The following is a 21532-nucleotide window of genomic DNA, read 5'->3' as shown; positions in this document are numbered from 1 at the left end:
GAGCTGACTTTAGTCAAAGTTATTTAGTTTTCAACATTTTTAGAAATACACTACTCACAAAAAGACAGGGATATTGGCTTTCGGGTGAAATTTCAGGAGGAATCTAAAATCCACTATATAACCTTTGCAGGTGAACTTAAGTGACCTTCTCTAAACTTTTGAACGTGCATGTCCAACAGTTCAATATTTCAGTACATTCTGTACTGAAAAATTCAATGTCACCCGAAAGCCATTTATCCCTCACTTTTTGTGAGTAGTGTATTTGAAGAAACAACCATCTGGACATACTGTCAAAATCACTACTCTGTGTTGCCCAGGTGAGGTGACCACTAAAGTTTTCAGACAAATCATAGCATGCTAACCAGTTAGCGTCGGCCTGGCTCTCTTGTAGTATCACTCCAACTGTATTAGCACATCAGGTACCATATTACATAAAGTACATTGCAATTCAATGGAAGAATGCTGTGGCTGCATGCAAGACAAATCAAAGAACAGAACTTTTAACATTCAACATAGTGTATGCTCCTTAGCCAACAACTAAATCTTATTAAAGCCAATAAAACAATAAAGCCAATAATAGATTTACAGAGGCCCCCTAGACTAGGTTTTTATGAGTTTTAATGGTCTAATACGTCTTTCCCCCCATTGCTCAGAACGTTTTGATACAGGACTCGGAGAGCTACCGGAAACAGCTGGAAGACTCCATCCATGAAAAAGTAAGTTTGGCAAACACAGGCACGGAGCAAACATGGTGGTGATCCCACATTTTTTTTAATCATTTTTAACATAATTGCATAAAGAAATGATTTGTGTGATTTGTTACTGATTTATTGCTGTTGCTAATGGAGGGGATTTACAAGACAAATATGCCCCGGGTTACCATGGCGAGCCAGCTGGGAGCGCTTAGAGAGCTGCATGTAGAGAGTTGTTTTTATAACATCATGTTTGTTCCAGTCTCACCTGGCAGAGGAGATCGACAAGCTGCGCTCCGAATTGAACCAGTTCAGACAACGGGCCGGGTCCCTCACAGATCCAACCCTGTCAAGGTGAGAGACAAAGAGGAAAACGGTAGAAGGACAGAAAGAAAAAGGACAGAAAATACAGAGAGAAAATGAAAGAGGGAGATAAAGAGAAAGAAAAATGAAGGAAAAATAGAGAGGACAGACAGAAAAAGAGAGAAAACAGGAAAGAATGAGTGATGAAGTACTAGAGAGCCGGAGAGAGTGCAGCCAATAACCACTTATCCTAGCAGTCCGTGTGGGAGCATTTGTATTGTTTATGTCATAAGTTCGGCACGAGTTGAGTTAGGATGTTGATGAAATCTGACCAGAGCAGCTGCATTATTCAATACTTTTATTTATCAGCTTTGTCTGAATATCACAGGTCCATCTGTTGCTAGTTTAAATATCAGCCCCTTCCCACTTTACATTTGATTGTTTTCATTGGCATTGTTTGTCATTCTCTAATCCTCGTTTCTCTTTCTGTCTGGTTCTCTCGCTCTCACTCTCTCCTTCTCCTTCTCTCGTTCCCTCTCTCTCTCTCTCTCTGTCTCTCCATCTCTCGGTCTGGTCCCAGATCTCATCTGGACACGTCGGCGGAGCTGCGCTTCTCGCTGGGCTCTCTGGCGGAGACGCAGTCGGATCACTACAGGTCGGCGAAGGTCATCCGCAGGCCGCGCCGGGGTCGCCTGGGGCTGCGGCGAGACGAGCAAAAGGTGAGGTCCTCTCTCTGGAGGAACAGGCTGCTGCGCTTGAGTGGGAGGTAGAGGAGGGGAAGCAAAGGGTTCCTTATTCTGAAGAATATCCTGTAGAGTCTAGGTATTTAGATCAATATAGTTCCCAGAGAGAGACATTCTACTTCATTATGATATGCAAAGAATCGGCAAAACCTTCAATCAATATGTGCAAAATACTCAGATGTATGAAAAAGGTAGAGAGAGAGAGAGAGAGAAAGTACTTTATGTATCTCCAAAAGGAAATTGCAGGACAGACTATACAAGAAGAGACTTTGTTAATTATATTGCATTTTTATCAAACTAGCCTGAAAATGTCTACATTGCTGCATTCAGATACGCAGACCATACAGACATTAGTCAAATGCATTTCTGATCATTCTGGGAAGTAAGAGGTTTTCTTCTTTGCTAGATTTGTCTCCTTTCATCTTCTGTGCTTCCTTCCTTTGCTCTGCCTTTTCTTTCATTCTTTCTTCCTTCCGATCTGGTTTTCTCTTATTTCCTGTAATTTGCTCTCCACTCTCGTCCTCTCCCCCCTCCTCCTACTCTTTCTTTGCTCTTCCCACTCTCCTTCTTCCTTGTATCCAAGGCTGAGACATTCAAAATATTGATTGTAGTACTTGAGTTTATTATTGGATTTTGCTTCGACCACTACCTTTTAATTTTCAGTCTCTGCTTTTACCATGTATAAACGTCTTCCATTAGTGTATGTTTGGAAATTTTGTGTTGGAGCACTCGAGCCAATATTGTACCCTGTAATTGTACAATTTCCTTTTATTTGTGCCTGTGAGTCACCTAAAACTTTGTAAAAGTGTTTTTTTTCTCCTTCATATCTAGCCCCTTTGAAATAAGAAAAAATATATATATTCTTTTTTTTTCCCAAAAATTGGTCATGCCGTATATTCGCAAAAATTGTATCCACTAAATTATTTCTTCACAGCAAGAATATGTTTTCCCTGATTATTTCTCAGAATGCAATTTTTCTGTCTGTCTGCCTGCTCATAATTCTGTATGTCCATCCTATCTTCCCCGCGTCGTCAGGCGAAGTCTCTGGGCGAGCAAGAGTGGCGTTCGCAGCAGCTGGGCATGTTGGGCGGCCACCCGTTCGAGAGCGACACGGAGATGTCGGACATCGACGACGACGACCGCGAGACCCTCTTCAGCTCCATGGACCTGCTGTCGCCCGGCGGTCACTCCGATGCACAGACCCTCGCCATGATGCTGCAGGAGCAGCTGGACGCCATCAACAAAGAGATCCGGTCAGTCCGCTACACTGACGTTAAAAGAACACAAAATAAATAACATTAATAACGGTTTCAAACTGATGCTACATTTACATATAGTATGAAGTCAAGTGTGCATCCAGAAATGCTTGATATTGCACAATGTGAAATTGATTGTTGATTGGGTAGGATCATAACCCTTTTAATCAGTTTATGATAACTGGGTACTGTTGTAGTGCTACAGTACATGGCGTTGAAGGAGCATACGGTATATAAATTCTTCCATTGTGTTCCTTCAATGCTTTTATTTGTACTTTGTCAATATTGCAATTGACTCTATGTACACAGTAACAGTAGAACTGTGTACATACCGTATGACCATACAAGGATATAGGCAATGCAGGTCAATTCTGACAGAAGTTCAGGATGAACAGTGTCTGCAATACTCGGAAGATTGTAATGGCCGACATATCAGAGTCTGGATGTATAAAGATGAACGCTGAACAACTAAAGACAACAGTCAGCAGCACAAACATATTAAAAATAGACTCAGTGTGTAGCTTTGTGGTTGGTTGAAAAGAAGACGTACTGTAGATCTGTAGACGTGGACGGCGTTATCTTTGGCGTCCGCACCCCGTGACTCATCGTCTCCTCCAGTCCCCCTCATCCAGATGGTCTTGGCTCCGGACCCTCGGCTTTAGACACGCAGACACACTCCCTGCAAGTGTGTGTGAAAACAGATCTCTCATGTCGAGACTTGGTAACACAGGACACAAGTGGTCTGGTTGTCATGGCCGTGACCACTGACTCATTTTGATCCCATCATGGAAGACATACTGCACTATGTGCCACTTTTTAAAGTTAGCTTTTCAGCAACTAGTTTTGGTAACATCTTAGAATTCATTTTGATGTTAAGGCCATGTGAACACAATACTGTATTACTGTCAGCCATCCATATGCTCTACATGGTTCTGTGTTCCGCAGAGGGACACAAGGCACAAGTGAAGAAAACCTTCACAGCACAATAGCTGAATATTTTTGTGTGCCTTTTAGTTTGCTAACTCATTGGTTTGAATTATACCGCCAATGGTATGCTGAATGCTGATGACGATTTAAAGTTTTTGTGCGATCAATTTCTGTAAATGTTTTCAGAGATTAATTGGTAAAATGAGAGTGTCTGTGTCAGTGATCAGTGTTTGTTTGCTCTTGGCTGTGGGTTTTGGAGTCGTGAAGCTAAATGCGAATGTCAGGCTGTGTGTTGATTTTCTTTTTGCACACTTGTAGGTGTTGTTTCCCTAGCATGAATCATGCTGCTGTTTTTGGAAATGCCATTATCGTCACACAAGCTGAGGCAGAGATGTTTTCTCAGCAGTGTAATGGAAGCTGTTTTTAAAGTGTTAGAATATATTTTTTGATATGGACGTATTATGCATCTGTGTATTGTAAGGGCCCGAAGGATTCTCAGATTTCACATAGTGAAATAGGCATTTGAACCATATAACTCAGGCTGCACACTTGCCTCTGCAGTGTACAATAATTCGCATCACTACCATGCAATGTTAAGAGCTCTGTCTTGGGCATGCTCTGTTTCCCCCTTCCCCTGTACATAACCAATGACTTTAGTGATTGTACATAACACTTGGTAGTTGATCTTGCCAATAGTGTTTGTCCACTGGTGCGATGAATGTGTGCAATTTCCTCACTGTTGTGTTGCTCTAAACTCTATGTGTTACAAGACACAGGCAAATCAAACTGCTCATTTTGTCTGTAGCACTTGAATATTTGCAATATGACACAAAACTACATTTTTACAGAACTGTCTATTCAAGGGGCCTTGTCCTTGAATTCCTATTGTTCCCTACTAATAATTTATATTACAGTATATAGCAATATGGTATACCACACTGTAGACTCTCTCTGTAATATGACCTTCAGGCATCCCCTCCCTAAAAACCTGCTGTCCTTGAATTACATTTTGAATTAAAACAAGATAAGGCCGCACTTTGCATAGTAATGTCTCAGGCAGTGTCTCAGGTAAAAATGTCTCAGGCCATTTTTATTCTGCTTGATTACCTTCCTCATTATACCTGTCTTATTAACAGTGTTCTTTACTATAGTTCATACTATACTGTCTCTCTTTCTCTCTCTCCCTCTCTCTCTCTCGCTCTCTCTCTCTCTCTCTCTCCTCTCTCTCTCTCTCTCTCTCTCTCTCTCTCTCTCTCTCTCTCTCTCTTTCTCTCTCTCTCTCTCTCTCTCTCTCTCTCTCTGTCTCTCTGTCTCTCTCTTTCTCTCTGTCTGTCTCTCACAGCTTGATCCAGGAGGAGAAGGAGTCTACGGAGTTGCGGGCGGAGGAGATTGAGAACCGCGTGGCCAGCGTGAGCCTGGAGGGTCTGAACCTGGCGCGTGCGCACCACCCCGGCACCTCCATCACCGCCTCGGCCACCGCCTCGTCCCTGGCCAGCTCGTCCCCGCCCAGCGGGCACTCCACGCCCAAGCTCACGCCGCGCTCGCCCGCCCGAGACATGGAGCGCATGGGCGTCATGACACTGGTACGCACGGGACGCTCGCGTCACGCTTACTGGGGCTGGCTACGGGAGTTTATATGGGAGTTTGTCTGGTTACCTCAGATTGTTTGGTTACTTCAGCTTTTCTGTATCTCTCTTTTTATCTGTCTTTCTTTCTGTCTGTCTTTCTTTCTTTTTTCCTTTCTGTCTTTTGACTTTATTTCTTTTCATTCCCTTTATTTCTTTCTATCTGTCTTTCAATTTTTTTGTTCTTGCTGTACTTGCTTTTAGTTTTTCTTTTAGTCTTTTTCTTCTCACGCTCACGGCCCAAAATCACATTGGCACAGTCGTGTCCTCCACCGCTTTCATGTTGTGCATTCATTGAGGTTATGGCACAGGGACTGATCCAAAATGGCTGCCAGTAATTCCCTCAGTATTTGTATTGCTGTGCTGGAGGGTTATAAAGGCCCACCCAGGAACTAAAGAATATGTATGTCAATATCTAAAAACCCCCTAGACCTCCTCCTCCTCTTTCCTTCTCTCCTCCCCAGTTTTGGGGCGGAGGTTCTCCGTGGAGGGCTTCTCTTCCAGAATCAGAGGCCCTTATGTGGGTGTGGAGCTCCAGACCTCTTGGGCTCTGGGTTTTATTGATCTGCTTGATAAATGTTGGCTCAGGGGGTGTGCTCTTTTACACACCAGTCACTATTAGTTTCCCTCCCTGCATTGATTACTGACAGGTTATTCATGAGTGGGGGAAGAGAGTCGCAAAAAAGTCACATTAAATGAAAGAGTAGTCACATGTGGTTTTGTTTCACAGAGGCAAAAAAAACAAGAGAAGAAAGCAAGTGCTACCTTCATTTCTACACTGTCAAGCTAGTGCTTAAAGATACATTTACTGTAGAACACAGTGGGGCAATTGCCCTGGCACTAGTTTGGAGTTCAACACGGTTTTCCCAACTCCAACTCCAGTTTAAAACCGCATTAAACTCCAAACTAGCGACAGAGCAATTGCCCCAGTATGTTAAAAATGTCAAGCTACTGTATATGCATTTTAAGGGTGGTTCAAGACTAGTTTATGCACAAATATAATGTATTATTTTGCTTTGTGAATTAAATTGTTTATTGAGAGAATGTTTTATAAAAGTATGTCAAATATGTTTTTTATTCTCTAGCCTAGTGACCTGAGGAAACACAGGAGAAAGGTGAGTACACACTCTGAAAACTGAGATCTTTATCTATCTTTGTGTTTATGTTTGTCCTAAGCAACCAACAAAGAATAATAATAAACATTACATTGACATTAAAAATAGCTATTTAAAGTGAATTCACAATGCATGCACCAGCTCCCAGCATCTGTGACTGGGAATGCCACTTCCATGTCTGTTCTATACAGCTAATTACTCAATGACAGCAATCCATGTATGAAATATATCTGTGTGCTAGCAGAACACAAGGTATTTCAAGAAGGCTTTATTAGCACTTAGCATTGCCATTTAATTAGCATTGCTAGTGTTAGCGTTCATAGCGTTAGAGGTGGGACTGTTTTTCTTATGGTGCTGCTGCATGCATTCAAACATACTACATAAAAATATTTTATGAGCTCTGGAATGGAATATTTAAAGGGACACTTCACCGATTAGCATTAAGCTTGGTATCTTTAGAAAACCAGTCATGTTTTTGAATGGTCGTGCATCATTCCCTCAGTTTGCCTTGAGATGGGAGAAATACGGATTTCAATGAAACCCATGAATAGGACTTCCTGCTTTCAATGATGTAAAATGATGATTTTTACATCATTGAAAGCAGGAAGTCCAACATTGAAATCCGTATTTCTCCCATTTCACGGCAAACTGAGGGAATGATGCATGACCATTCAAAAACATGACTATGCTACTCGGTGAAGTGTCCCTTTAAGGACTAAAGTGGTGAGAGTGTCTGGAATGTTTTTTGTCCAGGGACTGCATATGTTTCCCTGTATGTGATTAATTTATTTTTACATCTTCCCTATACAAAACAAACTATAAATGGGAAGCTAAAGTAAACTCTGGACTGTCCATTCCTTCCTGCCAGATCGCAGCAGTGGATGAGGACGGGCGAGAGGACAAAGCCACCATCAGGTGTGAGACGTCCCCTCCCCCCACGCCTCGGCAGGTCCGCATGACACACACCTTACCTGCCTCTTCGCACAATGACGCCCGGTGAGTCGATACCACAAGGAGCAACACGCACGCGCGCACACACAGAAACACACTAGCAGAAACACACTCTTTAACATGTATACACTAGCAGGTATGTGAACACATCTTTTACACTCAGTCTTTACAAGCCATCCATACATTCCTATATCAGGAATTAATTGTGTATTTGATGTACAGTGTGAAGTAAATGCAGTGTATTTAATTAGTGGTCAGTTGGTCAGGTTTGCTTCTGAACAGATGGTGAAACAAGAACAGAAGAACAGAACTGAAAGTTTGTGACTGATGGCTCTCAGTATACAGTGTGTGTGTGTGTGTGTGTGTGTGTGTGTGTGTGTGTGTGTGTGTGTGTGTGTGTGTGTGTGTGTGTGTGTGTGTGTGTGTGTGTGTGTGTGTGTGTGTGTGTGTGTGTGTGTGTGTGTGTGTGTGTGTGTGTGCGTGTTTGAACACTCTCACAGAGGCAGATAGCAACATGTCTTATGTTTTTCAAGCGTCACTTACTGAGAAAAAAATCCCCAAGCGGATAATAATGTTTTCTAGCTAACTAACACTTGTTCATGTCTGTGTGTGTGTGTGTGTGTGTGTGTGTGTGTGCATGCGTGTGTGTGTGTTCGTGCAGCCTGGGTCTGGAGGCGGACGCGAGTGCCTTGAGTAGCGTAGCCAGCAGTCAGGACTCGCTCCACAAGCAGCCCAAGAAGAAGGGCATCAAGTCCTCCATCGGCCGCCTCTTCGGCAAGAAGGAGAAAGGTCGTCTGGGTCAACTGGGCAAGGAGATGATGGGCCCAGGACAAGGTGACACACACAACAGCACACACATCGCCTTTGTTATCATATTAATGTGTTAATGCAATTCAACCAGGTTAGACAGATCACCAATAGAGCAGATACGGATATTGTGAATGTTAGCCACTGTACTCTTCTAATTCATAACAATTCAAGGTTTGATGTTACCTTCACCAGACAGTTAAAGTCACACTATGCAAGATTTTCACCTTAACATACAGTAACCTTGACGAAGTCAAGCAAACCTGTATTAGGGGAATCGTTCACGACTATTATGAACAACTAGCCGACTACTGAAAATCACTAGTTGTAAAAGCCCTAGTGTACAGGGGCAACAAGCCATGAGAAGTAGGCTATTTACAACGGCAGAGTAAAATGTGAATATATCAGGACTCTCGGTGGAGCTCCGCAATCACCAAAGATACCTGAAACAGCATAATATATCTTTAATTTATTTATTTATTGCTCATAAATAAAGAACTAAGAGAGGATTTGTGAGAGGGATTTACTAAATTGCAAGCATAATTTGTGATATGACCAGGTAGCACAGATAAGGCTCCGAGTGATGTTAATTATGTTAAGTCCTTTTTTGAAATGCAACCAGTGGGTTCTTGCATCACCTCATTTTTCCTTCCGCTGTCAAAGAGATTAACTCCAGTTCCTACAGTTCAGTTATTAACGTTGAGCCATGCGAGTGTGGTTAGGCTCAGTTCAGCAGCACACACACACACACACACACACACACACACACACACACATCTAATATCTACATGTCTCCCAGGTCCTACAGCGCCTGTGCAATATTGATGTCTGTCTGTCGATAAATGATAAATGGTGATAATTTAACATCATCCATACCTCGGGTGCCGTTCAGATTGGCTTGTTGCCGTCATTTTTTTGCTCCAAGTTTTGGAGCAAAAGCCAGGGTTGGTGGTTGGTTTAAAATGAGATATTTCCCCCCGAAGGAAGTGATGACACTCTGCTTCCTGCTCGCTTACAGGAAATTTCTCTGACCCAGAATTGGTTGGCCAAGACATGGGCGTGGGGAAGCTGGGCACTCAAGCGGAGAAGGACCGGCGGCTGAAAAAGAAGTAAGTATTCCGCAGCAAAGGGGACAACTCACCCATGCACACAAAATGGCCCCCATGGCCTGGCCAGCAGACTTCCCAGTCCTTCCCCTCAGTCCCCTATAGACCCAGCAAAACCCTCAGTGATGTCTTCACATACAGAGCCTGTGCGAGTACGAGTAACATCTAAAAATACATCTTGCCCTGAGGAATCAATGAGGAGGCATGAGTGCCGGGGGGAGAAACATAAAGTGCGGCGACAAAAACTGCCAGCTCCCCGAAAGTATCGATTTCACCTCAAGTCTATTAATCTCCGCACAGGCTCACTGTCAAATTACAGCTCTGTTCTTCCGTTCCGCACTATCCAACCCCCCCCCCCCAGTGCTACCCCATTTCTCCTTCTGATGCAAAAACCGAATAGGGAAATAACTTGATCCATCGCAGTGCCTTGTAACCAAATCACACTGCCTTAAGTCTCACTTCAACAGAGATCCCATGGCCCAAGCATGTCTTCACAGAGGGTGACAACAATCCCTGCAAATTGTAAACGCGAATGGAAGCGCTAAAGGAAAAATGTCTCATGATTTGTTTTTATTTTCATTTTGTGTTTCTTTAGTTATATTTGGTACGTTTGTTTATTTATTATTTTTATGTAACTAACCACTCACTTCCCAACACAGGGGTCACGATCAGGTATTGTGTATATGTGTGTGTGTGTGTGTTTGAGAGGGGAAAGGGAGCTGCCTTTTTTACTGACCCCTCTCCACAGTACGGCACGTGTGTATAGCAGTCAGACTCTCTTTGCATCGTGGGATGGATGCTGCTGGCGCCTCTGGCAGAGCATGCTGTTTGACTTGCTTGCGGAACAACTGAAATGTTCTCTTTCTTTCACCTTTGCTCTCTCTCTCTCTCTTTCTTTCTTTCTATCTCCTTCTCCTTCTCCAAGAGTATTTGGTGTTTCTCTCTCTACTTCAGTCTCTGACTTGCATTGTGTGCCATTGACTGTGTGTACATGACTACCTGTCTATCTGTCGAAGGCTGTGGTGTTAAGAAAATGTTAAATCGTCTTACTCTGTCTTTCAGTGTGTGTGTGTGTGTGTGTGTTTTTGAGAGAAGTGTGTGTTAGCGTTTGAGTGAGCATGTTAGTACCGGTATGTATGTGTGTGTGGGTGTGTGTGTCTTTAGAGAACCCTAGTGTCAGAGAATATTCTTCATTCATCCTTCACTCTATATGTTTGTCTGCATATGTGTATGTACTGTATGTGTGTGTCTCTGTGCGTGTCTGTGTCTGTGTGTGTATGTGTGTGTGTGTGTGTGTGTGTGTGTGTGTGTGTGTGCCGTTTGTGCTTGTGTGTGTGTGTATGTATGTGCATACATCTGTCCTGCATGCAGTATGATAGTGTTATGGAAGCTGCTGAGTATATTTGGCACTCTTGGAGTTTGGCTCATTTGAAAAGAGATGTGTGTGAGTGTTTTGTGTGTGTACAGTATGTGTGTATGCTCGTGTATGTGTGTGTATGACCATGTGTTTATGAGTGTGTAGGTTTATGTGTGGATGTATATGTATGTGTGTGTGTGTGTCAGGTGTGATTTTCTGAGCTTGGCTGTTCACCATGCATTGATGAATGGAGTAGGCCTGCTTCTGTGTCGTCTGTAAGGCTGACTGTGATTGGATGGCCCAGAAGATGCCCCTCCCTCTCCATAGTCTGACTGTTCCGTTGGAGTGCCTGACAACTAGCCAGTCTTTTTAAGTGCCAAAAAAAGAACAATAGCACAATGTCTATTATGATTTTATTTAACAGTTGTGTGCTTTTGTTTCCCATCGATCTTTCTCTCTCTCTCTCTCTCTCTCTCTCTTTCTCTCTCTCTCCCTATCTCTCCTTCTTTCTCTCTCCCTCTCCCTCTATCTCTCTCCTTCCTCCTCTCCCTCCTCCTCCTCCATCATATGACAATAACAAGCGGGTAAGTTTGTGTTGGTTCGACTGCTGGACATCTATCTCACTCAGTGCCATGTCCACCTTGTCTTTCCGTTTTTTGTGCGTCCGTCCTTGTCTCTGTCTGTCTGTCTCTCCCTCTCTCTCTCTCTCTCTCTCTCTCTCTCTCTCTTGTTCTCCCTCCCTCTCTTTCCCTCTCTTTCTCTTTCTACATCTCCCTCCTGAACAAGCGTGTCTCCCTCTTGCTGGAGCAAAGCATCATCCGGCACCATTTCCTGTCAACTCTTTCAATCAATCAACTTCCTCTGTCAATCAATCAATCAATCAATCAATCAATCAACTTCCTTTGTCAGTCAGTCAGCTTCCTTCCTTCCTTCCTTCCTTACTCCTCCGCTTCACTTCCTCTTCCTCCTCCGCGTCACTTCCTCTTCCTCCTACTGCTCAGCATTCATGTCTGAATGTCGTTTCTCCCAACAGTTCCATAGGGGAGACCTCCATGATCTGGAGAAAGAGTGTGTGCCTTCAAATAGCCTGTTTCTCACCACAAACTGGAATGTTGAAGTCTTGCCTTCTCCTCTTTTCACTGTGTGTGTGTGTGTGTGTGTGGGACAGAGAGAAACAGTGTGTGTGCATTTGTTTGTGTGTATGTGTGTCAATGACCAGTTATCTGTCGACAATAACCAGTTTCCACCAGCCTGGTTATGGACAATCGTCAAAACCTGTTGCTATTATGGCTACTATCATTTTGTTTTTTTTTATTTCTTTGTTGATTTACGTATTTCTTTTTTCTATTATTTCTGTCATAACTATTTCCTTCCCCCTTTGACTAGCGGATGTATGTTCAGTAACTGTTGGCCTCGCCTTTGCACCTGACCTGAACATATATTGTCCCCCCCAAACCCCCCCTCCCCTCTCACATGACAAAGAGCAGGAGAGACTGTAGTGTCGCCTCTCTAACTTCACACATTAAACATTCAACAGCATCTCAGCAACAGTGCCCATCTTTGTAATCTGGCCATGCATTTGTGTCGGACTCAGTGGGAGTGAATGGCCCGTGATGGATGTGGTGTGATTGTGCTCAAGTTGTCCTCAAAGTAGAATACATTAGTTGACTATTACACACACACACACACACACACACGCACGCACGCACACACACACACACACACACACACACAAACACACTTATTAGATACACATACTAAAACCTGTGTGTGCAGAAACACATTTACAAACACACGCACACACACACACTGACTCTGACAAGGGTGATTCACAGATCTCTCTGCAACACCACAGAACAACTCTGTCCTCTCTGTGCAAATGTAAAATATTATGATATTCAGTAAACAGGCATATTAATGATTCTGCTGTCATGACAACAGCTATTCACAATACAGTATGTTTTCTGATGACTTGTGCAACAGGTTCTGGAATCAAAACCCAGTTAGTGATCTACGCATTAATGTGACTCAGATACCCACCATGTATCATTAGATTGGTCATCTTTACATTCTACTTTTCCCAAGTGAGTCGTTGAACTGTGGCAGTAGAACACCACCCAGAGTGACCTTGTGTCTTCTGAGACCTCCTATGGGAGTCACTTAAGCCACCTACAGTACTGTACATCGTATCTCTCTGAGCAGGATTACTCTGTCTGTATCCGGACAACCGCACTGTGACGGAGCTTCAGACTTCAATCAAAGCTTTGTTTTCGGATAAGGTCAGAGAGAGAGAGAGAGAGAGAGAGAGAGAAAGCGCAAAGTCTTCGTTTGGGAGATAACCTCCCGGTTCTCCCTGACGGCAGTGCGCTCAGTCCCTACCCGCCCACCCGTGCAGAACTGTGTCTGGGGTATTTAAGCCGTCGGTTCCCACTAGAGAGAGAGAGAGAGAGAGAGAGAGAGAGAGAGACCCTTGGAGGGCATTTTTCACTTCAGATAAGAGTTGATTTACCTTTTATCTGGACGCGCTGCCACAAGTGCTTACTGCAGCGTTTAGAGTGCTGTACTGTATAGCTCTATGAGTCAGTCTGTTTTGTTTATTTGTTTATTTATTTGTTTTGTGTGTGTGTGTGTGTGTGCGGGTCACCTCCGCCGCCGGTGACACACACACAGAGATTGTTTTGGACCGACGCCCAGCGCGGTGTTAGAATAGGCAGCGCTGAGAGGAATGTGCAGTTGGAACTTAGAGACAGTGAGAGATAGAGAAGATGAGTGTGTGTGTGTGTGTGTGTGTGTGTGTCTGTCTGTCTGTCTGTCTGTCTGTCTGTCTGTCTGTCTGTCTGTGTGTGTGTGTGTGTGTCCACTGCCGGTGTTCATCGCAATCTAAGACAGACACAGACACACACACACACACACACACCCACACCGAGGCAGAAACATCTGTGGTGTTGCATAAAGAGGACTGTGCCATTTGTCAGGGTTACTGCAGAGATTGACCACAGAGACTAATGCTGTGCCTTTGAGGAATGTGTGTGTGTGTGTGTGTGTGTGTGTGTGTGTGTGTGTGTGTGTGTGTGTGTGTGTGTGTGTGTGTGTGTGTGTGTGTGTGTGTGTGTGTGTGTGTGTGTGTGTGTGTGTGTGTGTGTGCGCGCGCTCCTCTTGGTGCCTGGGTTTTTCTCCTTGGCAGAGATGGCAGCAGTAACAATATGTTGTTCACCAACATGATTTCTGTATGTGTGTGTGTGTGTGTGTGTGTGTGTGTGTGTGTCTCTCTCTCTTCCTTTGCCTCTCTCTCTCTCTCTCCCTTTTCCCTACCCCATGGTTCTGTACTCCGTTTCTTTCTCTTTCTGTCCACTTTCTTCTGCATCCCTTCTGCAACTCTTTCTCTGTGGAGTTCTGCCTGACGCTCATATGTGTGTATGTGTGTGAGCGCGCTCGAGTGTGTGTGTGTGTGTGTGTGTGTGTGTGTGCGCTGCACACGGGGGAATAACTGTGTGTGTGTGTGCTCTTGCCCTCAGGCATGAGTTGCTGGAGGAGGCCAGAAGAAAAGGCTTACCCTTCGCCCAATGGGACGGGCCCACAGTAGTGGCTTGGCTGGAGGTACAGTAGACACACACACACACACACACACACACACACACACACACATGGTCGTTGATCATATGGCTTATGGTCATTTATTTTTATATGCAATGTCATAAAGACATATTATTTGGGCCCGCATAGGCTCGCACACATACGCATGCATGCACACACACACACACACACACACACACACACACACACACACACACACACACACACACACACGCGCACACACACACACACACACAGGGGATATGCACATATAGATCACACTCATAGTGTCTAACATGGCTGTGTGGTACAGTATGTGGATGCTGCAAGGGTGAGAGAAAAAAACTGCCATTTCTCCATGTCAGCAGATTCTCTCTTATCGTCCCATTACCTTTGAATGGGAAGCCACTGGTTTATGAACCTTGTATGATGATACATGATCTCTCTCTCTCTGTCTCTGTCTCTGTCTCTGTCTCTCTCTCTCTCTCTCTCCATGATGCACACACGCACACACAGACACACACACACACACACACACACACATACAGGCACACACAGCATGACCCTGCAGGCCTAGTGTCTTTCTTATGTGACCCATCTGAAAAGCACTTTAGACACGTCTATTCACCGAAGCAAGCACACACTAGCTAATGGGCGTTAAATGTAAGTGTGTGTGATTGCATAACTGAGCATGATGGGAAGGGTACAGCCTGGACAGATTTAAGCAGGCACCCTACTCACACACACACACACACACACACACACACACACACACACAGAGAGACACACAGATACACAGACAGAGGCACATACACACACACATACGACAGGCATGCACACACAACCTCTCACAGATACACACACACACAGACACACTGAAAAACACAGACACAGACACACACACACACACACACACACACACACACACACACACACACACTGATCAGCATATTAGCATCAGTGTGTGTGTGTGTGTGTGTGTGTGAGTGTGTTAGTGTGAGATTATTCTGCTGCTGGCTGGCTGCTCTGTTCCCTGGCTCCCCTCTTCATGATTTCCCTCTAATCACGTTTCTATTATTAAACCTGAGAGAGGCTGGGGCTGGCTGGGCACAGTGCTACTCATGTTCCCCGGACAAAGTCATTTGGGCTGGGATGTTCACAGCACACACACACACACACGCACACACACACACACACACACACAGCCATCAATCAACATGGAGTATGAACCTTTCTTCTTCCTCCTCCTCCTCCTCCTCTTCCTCATCTTCTTCTTCCTCTTCCTCTTCTTCTTCTTCTTCTTCTTCTTCTTCTTCCTCTTCTTTGTGCTTGTTATCATTTCTATGCCTGTTCAGAGCCCTAGAGAAGGGCTTCCACCAAAGTTGCCTTTTTAATGTATGGGAATGTGGGTGATGTGTTTGGTGTAGTGACATAGTGTTGTGCAACACACCTCTTCAGGATGATTTCATTTAGATATGTGTGTCACTTTGACAAGGTCATCTTCACTGTGAATGGGCAGTTTTATGAATATATTTTCAATCAGACGGAGAGAGCAGAGATTGAACATTCAACACCCTCTTCAACACATGTAATAGCTTGGCTTGATCCTTCTTTTGAGAATGATGTTGTACTCCTGGAAATAGAACCTTTGCTGACACCTGCTGGCTGTTGCCGGTAATGTCTTTGGGTCCCTGTGTATGGATTAAAATGCTATGGTTTGCCTCAGTCAAACTAGCTAACTCTCACTCTCAAAATGCCTTCTCACTCTCACTTTCTGCCATCACTGTCTTCAATGACCACAAATGTAGAGAGGAAAATGCAACTTCCCAAATGCAAAATTTTGCGACTTTCCAAAATCCAAATTTTGCAACTTCCCAAACTGAGCCCTATCTCAAAATAGTCAGACCTCTACCCCTCAGCTCACCCTCTCTCTTTGCCACCTCTCTTGCCCCCTTCCTTCCTCAGCTGTGGCTGGGCATGCCCGCCTGGTACGTGGCGGCGTGCCGTGCCAACGTGAAGAGCGGCGCCATCATGTCGGCGCTGTCGGACACGGAGATCCAGCGGGAGATCGGCATCAGCAACCCGCTGCACCGGCTCAAGCTGCGGCTGGCCATCCAGGAGATGGTGTCCCTGACCAGCCCCTCAGCACCGCCCACCTCCAGAACCGTGAGTACAGGAGCGCACACACACACACGCACACACACACACACACACACACACACACGCACACACACACACACACACACACACACGTGCGCGGCACACACACACACACACACACACACACACACACACACACACACACACACACACACGCGCACACGCACACACACACACACACACACACACACACACACACACACGCGCACACACACACACACACACAATGCACAAGGAAGACCGTATTCACACACACACACACACACACACACGCGCAATTCAGAATGCACAAGGAAGCCAGCATTCTCATACACACATACACAGATTACACACACAAACATTCACACGCACAATGCTCAAGGAAGTCCGCATTTTCATACACACTCACAATGCACAAGGAAGACAGCATTCACACACACACACACACACACACACACACAATGCACAAGGAAGGCAGCATGCACACACACGCAAACACACACATACACACACAGACACAGACACACACACACACAATGCACTGTGCATTGCACACACACAGACATGTAGGATGGTATTGACTCTCTCTCTCACACACACACACTCACACAGGAAGAAGATGATGCGCACACACATACAGACAAACATCTTCATGGACACACCATTTAATGGTCTATGTGATCTCCCATGACCCGCAATGTCTGTAATTTGTTTTATTTAGGTCAGTGTGTGTGTGTGTGTGTGTGTGTGTGTGTGTGTGTGTGTGTGTGTGTGTGTGTGTCTGTGTGTGTGTGTGTTTGTGTCCTCGGTCATTGGGTTCTTTTCTGCAGCATTACCTGGCAAGGTATTAAATGCCATGGGCAACGGTCCAGGTTTAGGTTGCCATGGATATTGCACATCTCCTGCAATGTAACAAATGTGCTGAGTCATTTGCACACCTACACACACCCCCACACCTACACACACACAAACGCACACACACTCACAAACACACACACATACACACACATACAAACACACACACAAGCGCACACACACTCTCTCTCACACACACACACACACTCTCTCTCTCTCTCTCTCTCTCTCTCTCTCTCTCACACACACACACATACACACACACATGCACCCATGCATGCACACACACACTCATAGAGAGAGAGAGAGAGAATGAGAGAGAGAGAGAGAGAGAGAGAGAGAGAGAGAGAGAGAGAGAGTAGTCTATGCAGTATATGTGCAGATTTCTGGGCATATGGAGCAGGTAGGAACACAGTTGTGTGTGCATGTCATGGTCAGGTGACTATGTCTGAACTATGGGATTACAAAAGGATTACAAAAAACTGGAAAAATACAATTGCTGATGAGAATTGCTGGACAGGAGTATTGTTGGCTATTGTGACAGAAAAATAACATTGATAACATTATATATAAATGTGTTTAGACTCTACAGGTAATAATGGCATTAAGGATGATAATAATCATAACAATAATTGGTAGAAGTAGTAGTAATTTTACACTATAGTTAACATACTTGTACTTTTCCATTCCGTTTTAGCCCTTCTGGACCTTTAGCTAAAAACCATGTTCTGTCTCCTTGAATAACCTTGAAGTCAATGCCAGTGCATATGGAGTTCAATATCCTGGATCCATGAGTCACTGGTCTGGTAAATGACTTGCAGAATATCTCCCTATACTAAGATCTCTATCTGAACAAGACCCGGCGCTATGAAGACGCTCATGGAGTAGGAGTGTGTGATAAGAGGGGATATTGGTTCCATATGAAGAGGGTGTTAGGGGCCGGGTGCTATCTCTCTCAGGGAGGAGAGGAGCGGGCCGTAGTCGGACTAATGCACGTCCACTCTGCTGTCCAATCTGTCCGCATCTGATAATAGATACAGTGCATGCACGCTGGCCTGCCTGGACCTGCTGCCTGCACACACACACACACACACACTGCACACACACTGCACACACACTGTATGCACACATGCACGCACACACGCGCACGCACCTTGCACACACACACACGCGCACGCACCTTGCAGACGCACAGACATGCACACACACACACACGCACACACACACACATGCACACACACTCTATCTCTCTCATGCACACTCATGCACACACTCAGTCTGTTTCTCTACAAGCACACACACATACACAAACTCACTCTCTCTCTCTTTCTCACACACATACACACACACACACACACACACACACACACAAGCACAGACATACACACTCTTTTTTATATGAACTTGTGTGGGTTTAATCCCGTCCAGTGTCCAGGTTGGCCCATATGAATATTTCATGGAGGAGCTGTGAACCCTGTGAGAACGACTTTGGGATCAGCACTCATCCTGCTGTCCTCTCTGTAGAGAGGCATGTCTGACAGACAGTACACTCACACACACACACACACACACACACACACACACACACACACACACACACACACACACACACACACACACACACACATACATACACATACATACATATATACATACACACACACACACACACACACACATTAGCATCTTGTAGATCTGTGAAGAGGTGCCTCGTGCACACTGGCTCATCGTGGGCCAGTGCTGGTCAGTGGTCAGTGTTTAAGGAGGGCATGTTCCCTTTCCATCGCTACTAATGTCCTCCGGCTGCATGTTCTCATTTAACTGTGTCATGTGCACTGTGTGTACGTCCATCCGTGTGTGTGTGTGTGTGTGTGTGTGTGTGTGTGTGTGTGTGTGTGTGTGTCTTGGCTGTACTGTGTTGCTGTGCTGTGCTGTGCTGTGCTGTGCTTCATTGGCCCGTGACCCTGGTGGGGGCGGGGCTTGCTCGTCATCTGACTGTGATGCTGTAACACTATTGGCTTACAGTGGTGCTGCTCTTCTTCTTTAACACTGCTTGCCCCTCCTGACGGACGGCTTCTTTCTCCAATGGGAATGCCCGCTTAGCCGTCAGGCAATGTTTGGGTGACCCACGAGGAAATGGAGACCCTTGCTGCACCTTCCAAAACGGTCAGTCTCTCCCTCTCTTTCTTCCTCCTCTCCCCATACACTCCTCCACTGTTCTCTCCCTCTCTTCCCTCTCTTCCCCCCCCTTGCACACTCCTCTTATGTCTATGTCTGTGTGTGCACATAGGAATGCATGCTGTGTGTGTGTGTGTTTAGAGCTAGTGGAGGATGTCTGTCCCAGTGTGTTAGTGGCCTAAAGCCCCATTCACATAACGAAGAAGACTATTGCATGAATTGCTCCTTCCTGTGATTACATATTGTTTTGATCAGCGGTGAACCCCAAAGAAGAACTCCACTTAGTAGTATATACCCCTCCGACTAGTGACAAAGAGACCATTGCGATTCAAGGCAAAAATAATCTCAGAAATCAGAAATCTCAGAAAGTCATTCGGCAAAGTCGACACAGGTAACAGCCCACAAGTGAATCGCCAGATTACAGTAACTGTCAGCACCAGATACAGCAGTAGTTCTAACAAGATTGGATTTAGTTGACATTAGAGGCTGTACAGTAGGTATTATCAGCACTCAGAATGGACCCAATGTAACTGTGCTAGCTCTGTCTCAGTTTCATGCTGATTCAGGTTTGTGTAATTAGTAAATGGTAAATAGACTCACTATGAATAGTCGTACTATTACATGATATTTTTGTAGTTGCGTTGTATCTAAATCCATTGTGGTCTATGTGAGTAAGAAGGGAGACGGGTGAGCTAGTGAAACAGGTGGCTTACACTCCGTTCAGAGGATACAGATAAGAGGACCTGATAGGAGACTTATCAGACCCTGACTGCCATTTATAAACTGAGAAAGAAAAGAAAAGAAAATCACATCACATTTTTCCCAAAAAAAGGAAAGCACCTGTGGCCTCGTGCTCGTCTCTCCGTCTTCTAATCTCGTGGCAGTGTCATGGCAGGTATAGATAAAGCCGTACAGGAAAGGAAAGAGATGTTATCCCCCCTGTCTCCTGAGTGGAAGGCATTGCCCTTTTCTTCTCTCTTCTTTTCTTTTCTTTTCTTTTCGACTCAGAGCCCTTCTTGTACCTTGACACAAAAAAGACTCACTGTGCTCCAGATGGTTCAAAAGAGGAGGGTGGTTGAGATTGGCGTGATTGGCACTGTTATGAAGTCATGGCTATTTTTGACGACAATGGCATTGTCCCGTAGATGAGGGTGGTAGAGGTTGGTAAGATTGGAGCTGTTATGAAGTCGTGCTATTTTTATTATTTTTTTGACGACGGCGGCATTGTATGAAAAAATAGGGGCAAAAGTTTGGCCTTAATGTAGCAGAAGCCCTCACCACCTGTGTCCAACCCTCACCCCCGCCCCCACCACTGGCCCTTAGTCCACCCTAAACACAATGTGATTGGTCAGCAGAGGGCAGGAGTGCCACAGATAACCTCATCACGCCCACGGGTGCATCCCACACACCCCGTCTCTCGCGCCCCCCCTGAGCCGGGAGATGGGCAGCAGCTGGGCTCAATTTCATATGGAAAAACAACGCTGTCAGCACTACAGTTTTAATTGTAGATTCATGCTCTCGTAAACAATGTACTGTAGCCCAGGCCTCTGGAATGAGCTTCAGGTGGAGAAGGCGATGCTTTTTGAAGGGCTGTGGAAGCCATTTTAATGGCCATCCTCATGTCAAAGCCAACCACAGAGACCTCTGGTGTATATTACTGTAATGATGGAGAAGACTACTTTACAGCATGAGGTCTCTGTTGCCTTTGTCTCTGGGGTCTCTGTTGGAGTCACTGTCAGTGATACCCTTTGAAAAATGTACAGTATGTCCATTACGTGTCAGCATGTGTTAGTGAGTATCACTGTTGGTTTCAGTCTGCCTGCTTTCAGTGTTTGATGTGGTATTTACTTGAAAGCAGTGTGCAAATATATACAAATATGTGCAAATATATATAAATTAGTGTAG

At 44.9% G+C, this 21532-nt stretch overlaps 1 protein-coding gene across 1 annotated transcript in view; it reads left to right on the top strand.

Annotated features, from left to right (window-relative positions):
* Positions 1 to 21532, top strand: part of ppfia2 (PTPRF interacting protein alpha 2) — a 179615-nt gene that overhangs the window by 146522 nt on the left and 11561 nt on the right. The window contains exons 11-22 of the mRNA XM_062517695.1: positions 654 to 716; positions 955 to 1046; positions 1576 to 1714; positions 2774 to 2991; positions 5264 to 5504; positions 6632 to 6661; positions 7530 to 7657; positions 8274 to 8446; positions 9438 to 9528; positions 14398 to 14479; positions 16421 to 16621; positions 19553 to 19615. Coding sequence (XP_062373679.1) covers positions 654 to 716; positions 955 to 1046; positions 1576 to 1714; positions 2774 to 2991; positions 5264 to 5504; positions 6632 to 6661; positions 7530 to 7657; positions 8274 to 8446; positions 9438 to 9528; positions 14398 to 14479; positions 16421 to 16621; positions 19553 to 19615 — 1521 coding nt within the window. The remainder of the gene's footprint in view (positions 1 to 653; positions 717 to 954; positions 1047 to 1575; positions 1715 to 2773; positions 2992 to 5263; positions 5505 to 6631; positions 6662 to 7529; positions 7658 to 8273; positions 8447 to 9437; positions 9529 to 14397; positions 14480 to 16420; positions 16622 to 19552; positions 19616 to 21532) is intronic.

This window comes from Sardina pilchardus, chromosome 17, assembly GCF_963854185.1.
Source record: "Sardina pilchardus chromosome 17, fSarPil1.1, whole genome shotgun sequence".
In the NCBI taxonomy this organism is placed as follows: Eukaryota; Metazoa; Chordata; class Actinopteri; order Clupeiformes; family Clupeidae; genus Sardina; species Sardina pilchardus.
This window is presented reverse-complemented; position numbering and strand designations above follow the sequence as displayed.